Source organism: Propithecus coquereli, unplaced genomic scaffold, assembly GCF_000956105.1.
Source record: "Propithecus coquereli isolate 6110/MARCELLA unplaced genomic scaffold, Pcoq_1.0 Scaffold487, whole genome shotgun sequence".
Lineage (NCBI taxonomy): Eukaryota > Metazoa > Chordata > Mammalia > Primates > Indriidae > Propithecus > Propithecus coquereli.
This window is the reverse complement of record NW_012150696.1, coordinates 853793-859322: the sequence shown is the minus strand read 5'-3', so window position 1 is coordinate 859322 and position 5530 is coordinate 853793. Positions and strand designations below refer to the sequence as shown.

At 41.4% G+C, this 5530-nt stretch overlaps 1 protein-coding gene across 1 annotated transcript in view; it reads left to right on the top strand.

Annotated features, from left to right (window-relative positions):
- DUSP16 (dual specificity phosphatase 16) overlaps positions 1 to 5530 on the top strand; it is a 115415-nt gene that overhangs the window by 101303 nt on the left and 8582 nt on the right. Inside the window, exon 5 of the mRNA XM_012655786.1 lies at positions 2454 to 2613. Coding sequence (XP_012511240.1) covers positions 2454 to 2613 — 160 coding nt within the window. The remainder of the gene's footprint in view (positions 1 to 2453; positions 2614 to 5530) is intronic.

Below are 5530 nucleotides of genomic sequence, written 5' to 3'. Positions count from 1 at the left end.
GCTAGGATTACAGGCGTGAGCCACCGCGCCCGGCCTCCCTTTACTTTTAATTTAATGAATCTGTAGTACCATTGGTGAAAAGGAGAAAAAAATATAACGTGGCATCTTTCTTTAACCGTTGCTGAGAAAGGCCTCAAAGGCTGCTTTAACTCCAGTGGTCCACTCCTTTTCTTACCTGGGAGGTCCTGAACCAGTTTCTGTATCCTGTGGTTCATCAGCTGGTACTAGATAAACTCAGTGTAGCTTTGGTTTAGCCATGGAAAAACAAATGTCACCTTTGCTACATGTACAAAGTTTAAAGGTTGTGGTAAACACCATTAAGATCTTCACAGCCTGATTATTAACCTAACAGAAGCACATAAGACCATCAGAAGACTTGGGCTCTGGCGTGGCTGAAGGGTATTGGTCAATTTAAGAAGCCCACCTAGTTCCAAAATCTGTTTCTTGACATTGTCATCTCAGAGATGAGAAAGGGTTGCACACACCATCTGGATTTATGATGTCTACATCTTATGTAAAATAGAATATATTTATTGTGCCAAATGGTGAATGAAGAGATTAGGGAACTGGCATGTTTCAGGAGGGTAAAATAGGAAGAAAATTACTAATTGTCTTTCAGGTAGTTGGAAAAGATTTGTAGAAAACGTAGTATTCCAAGAAAAGGAAGAAATGACCAAGGTTGCTTAGAATAAGAGAATTATTCCAGGCTTGGAACATTTCCTGAGGGGCAGCAACAGGATGACTAAATGCAGCGAGGCTGTGTGGGCTTGCCAGGCCCATGGTAGGCGGGGTATCAGCTGAACAGACTCCTGGTGCGTGCCACTACGTACCTGGTGCGAAAGGTAGAAAAACAGGCAAGACTCAGTCCATACCTCACTCATTACTTCATTACTTAACAGGGGAGATAAGAATTATCTGTTAATGATAACACACTATGGTAGGTGCTTTACTAATGGTGTGAACAAAGTACTGTGGAAGGACAGAACTGAATGGGTAATTATGCATCAGTGGGAAGGAATTCATAGATAAGGTTGAACAAAGCAGGAAAAGTGGAAAGAGTCATCAGGAAGAAGTTCAGGGCCTTATGAGCACAGGAAAGGTGTGAACAAAAGCACAGGGGGTGGTGGATGGACCGTGATGGGGTCGGTGGAGTGTTGGGGTTGTCGGGGACAGGAGCAGGAAATGAAAGTAAAAGAGTATGGATAAAGCACTTAGCCCATGTTTAATTATAAGAAAGGCTACTCTAGGGCTGGGTGCCATGGCTCACGCCTGTAATCCCAGCAGTTTCGGAGGCTGAGGCAGGAGGATCCCTTGAGCCCAGGAATTTGAGAACAGCCTAGGCAACATAGCAAGACCCTGGCTCTACAAAAATTTTTTTTAAAAAATTAGCCAGGTATGGTGACACATGCCTATAGTCCCAGCTACTCCAGGAGGCTGAGGCAGGAGGATCGCTTGAGCCGAGGAGTTCAGGGCTTTAGTGAGCTGTGATCACACCACTGCACTCCGGCCTGGGTGACAGAGTGAGACCCTGTCTCTAAAAAAAAAAGAAAGAAGGAAAGACTACTAGTTTGTTTGGAATATGATTTGGAGAGAAAACCACTGAAGACTTTAAGAGCTCCTTGGTGGCTCTTTTAGTTATCTTGGTGAGGATTAATCACTGAGCAGTGAATGGAAACAGAGAGAAGAGAATAAATGGAAGAGGTATTAATAATTTCAAAAGAATTTGGCAACCATTTGGATCCCAAAACTAATTTGGGGATTACAGAGAGGAAACAGGAGTTTGGGGCAGAAGAGGGAGAAAGATAATATGTTTAGTTTCTGACATTTTGAATTCAAAGGGCCTGTGGAATATTCTGATACCAGTAGGTAGATGAAAACATGGTTGGAAATTTAAGGGGGAGATAGATACATACACATACGTGCACGTACATGCACTCACACACACACACACACACACACACACACACACACACACACCATCAGCATGTAGAGCTGATAATTAAAGCTATGGAAATAGATGCAGCCTTCAGAGAGAGTGTTTAGAGTGAGAAGAATGTGTAGGATTATATTTTAGAGAACAACCACCATGTTCTTGGAAAGAAAATGTTCTTGTTGTGTGCACATATATTCTAAAGTCGTGTAAACTGTTGTTTTATTTTGTATTCTTTATTCTACTTCTCTCTGTAGTAATGAAGATAAGAGAGAGTTGTGAATATTAATGATACGTGGTCTTCAAGCATACTGTTTTAAACGTCCTTTTTTGTCCTTAAAGTTGTTTTTGCTCTAACTTAAGTCTCTAGATGTCATTTTGCTGGGTTTTGGGATTTCTCTGATGTGAATGAACTCTGATTATTTTAAGGAAATTAGTCATTTTTATCATTACATGTAATTTTACTCTTTCACAGTATCATGGTAGTAAATTATTAATCACCTTAATTGCTGTCTCTCCGTAGGAGCTGATGCAGCAGAATGGGATTGGTTACGTGTTAAATGCCAGCAATACCTGTCCAAAGCCAGACTTTATCCCTGAGTCCCATTTCCTGCGAGTGCCTGTGAATGATAGCTTTTGTGAGAAAATTTTGCCATGGTTGGACAAATCAGTAGATTTCATTGGTAAGTGGCTCAAATAATATTACAAGTCCTTTGGGTTATTGTCTCCTGGATGGGTGTACTCCTTCCCATCCTTTTTTTCATTAGAGAAAAGGAACCTATTTCAGAGATTTCAAGTCTGAAAACAACACATGATGCTACTTACTCATTCAGTGGTCCAGGTGACGTATGTGTGGTGCTATCCCTAAGGGACTGGCCTTGTGACATTCTAGCTAACTTTTAATACTACCAAGGTTAATCGTCATAGGATCTGTTATTATGTATCTACAAGTGTTTGAAAATCAGTTAAACTTTTGGAGTTAAACTTTCTACCCCACTTTTTCAAACCCTATAAAAAACTGTTGGGAAGTCTGGTGATATTCCCTGTCACCTTGCTGCTGTGTTTTCCCCAGAGAGAAGGCAAATCCTGTGAAAATAGGTCTCATTACATTTAAAGTTTTTATGTCACAAGATTGTTAAGCCTCTGTCCATGTGCCAACAATTTCAAGTAGTATTGGATCTAATAAAATCCCGACACCCATGTACATTTGGTCACTTCCTCGGCGGTGGTTGGGACAGGATCTGGTCTGTGCCATGCTTCGTTCTTCTTCCTGGGCACACTCAGTTCTGGAGCTTCTCTGAGTCCTAGGTGCTGTTGTGACGTTTTAGTGTCGCAGGATCAGGTCTGCTGACGGTAAACTGGAGCTGTGCACTTGAAATGCTTTTTGAATGGAGGGTGGCTGGACAGAGGGGAAACACTGCTGGCTCTTGAGCAGCATAGCAAGGAGTGTGAGTCTCAGTGTTCTCTGTGAGGAGTTTTTGTTGTTTTTTATCCCCAGTCACATAAGTTTGAGCACTCTAATCCATAATTAAACCCTCTGAATTGGTTATTATAATTTAAAAATAAAAGAACTAGTGCCTTTAAAAGGGGGGAATTATTAGGCCAGGTGTGGTGGCTCACACCCGTAATCCCAGCACATTGGGAGGCCAAGGCGGGAGGATCACTTGAGGTCAAGAGTTCGAGGTTAGTCTGGGCAACAGAGCAAGACCCCGTCTCTACCCAAAAAAAAAAAAACTAGCTGCACACCTAAGGCAGGGGGATGGCTTGAACCCAAGAGCTCAAGGTTACAGTGAACTGTGATCATGCCACTACACTCCAGCCTAGGCAAAAGAGCAAGAACTCATCTCTTTAAAAAACAAACAAAAAAGAAAAGGTAGAATTATGTAAAGTAAACACCCCACTATATTTTTCATCTACAAGAGGAGTTTTCCAGGTATTGCTTTTGGAGCTTTGAGTAGTTCCAAAACAGTTCTCTTTTTTTTTAAGATTTCCAGATTGACAAGGGTTTCATCTTCAATTAGGACTCATTCTATGAAACATCTGAAGATAAATGACCTAGATAGTTCACATTAAAATAATCACAAACAAAACTCTCAAATTAGTATCCCCCACCCATTGTACTTCTAGGAAATACTAAGTATATCATTCAGTTTTTTGCCTTTTTAAAAAATAACAATTATAGTTAATGTTCCCACTGCATGTTACATTGATCCAGAGACATTTGGCTCTATTTTTAGCTAAAAATGCAATTTCAGGATCTGTCTAGAAGAGAACCTGATTCTGTTAAATTGTATAATGTCTAAGCTTTAGGAGGGCTGAGGAGAAGAGAGAATGTGAAGCAGTTTGCCCCAATGTACTTTCTTCTTTCATGGGAGATACGAGGTCATCATGCCAATTTTTGTTCACACAAAAGGAACTTTACTATGCTCCAACTTAGCTAAACACCTCCACACAAACACATACCATAATTTGTTTGTGTTACCCGCAGTTATTTTTTACTTACCAGTATTTCATTTGCTTGGTCCTGTTCACTAGCATCATGGTCCTTATCCTGTGCAGATAACTCCAGGCACAATCTCCAGCCCACTTTTCGAATTTGCCCATTGTCACTGTAACTGCCAGCCTTCGCCTGCATGGTGTTTTAGGCCATGGTTAGTCATGGCAGGGTATGTAAGTGGAAGATGTACCCCTATACGTGGACTTAATGACTTACAGGCTGATATATATATTTTTTTCTTTTTTATTCAGATTAAATTTCAGTAAGTCACTGGGTTTGTTGGGAGGACTCAGGTTTTCGTGGAGTTTTATCTTTATTTTTAGTTACGGTAGGCAGCAGTACAAGGTTTGGCTGATTGTGCCATGGGATACTCATGAGATGTGCCCAAGCCCAGCTGGCTGCTTCCTGGGCTCTCATTCCCTCCTCCCTGTGTCCTGGACTCCTGCCCCCTCACCCCCACCAAACTCATGACTCTGCGTGGAGACGCTATAGGGAGGTGATGAAGAGGAAGTACTTTGGGCCAAATTGTCTGAGTTTGAGACCTGTCTTTCCCAGTTACTAGTTAAGTGGTTTGGATAAGTTACTTAAAACTTCTGTGTGCCCCAGTTTCCTCATCTGGAAACTGAAAGTAATATACCTACCTTATCAGGATATTGTGAGGGTTAAAATAGATAATGTGTGTGCATTGAACACCTTGCAAAGTACCTGACTCATCATGGGCTCTTAATAAATATTTTTAAAATTGTTATGAGCTGTTCCTCTCTTTCTGTCTCTCCCTGGAGTTGTACTTTGTAACCTCACTTAGTTATCACTTCCTCCTTTTTGCCTTTGTAACTTCTCATCCTCACTGGGTCTTTACTCTTTCCATTTGCAGTTCTCTCTTCCCCCTTTTAACCTAGATTTTATTCCTGAATTTCTGTAATGGCAACCTGAATTTCCAGTTTCCACCATCATTTCCTTCTGGTTGTTCTCTGTTCAGAAACCTGCAGAGGCTCCTTAAATTTCCTACATTAAAAAAACAAAGGCCCGGCGCGGTGGCTCACGCCTGTAATCCTAGCTCTCTGGGAGGCCGAGGCGGGCGGATTGTTTGAGCTCAGGAGTTG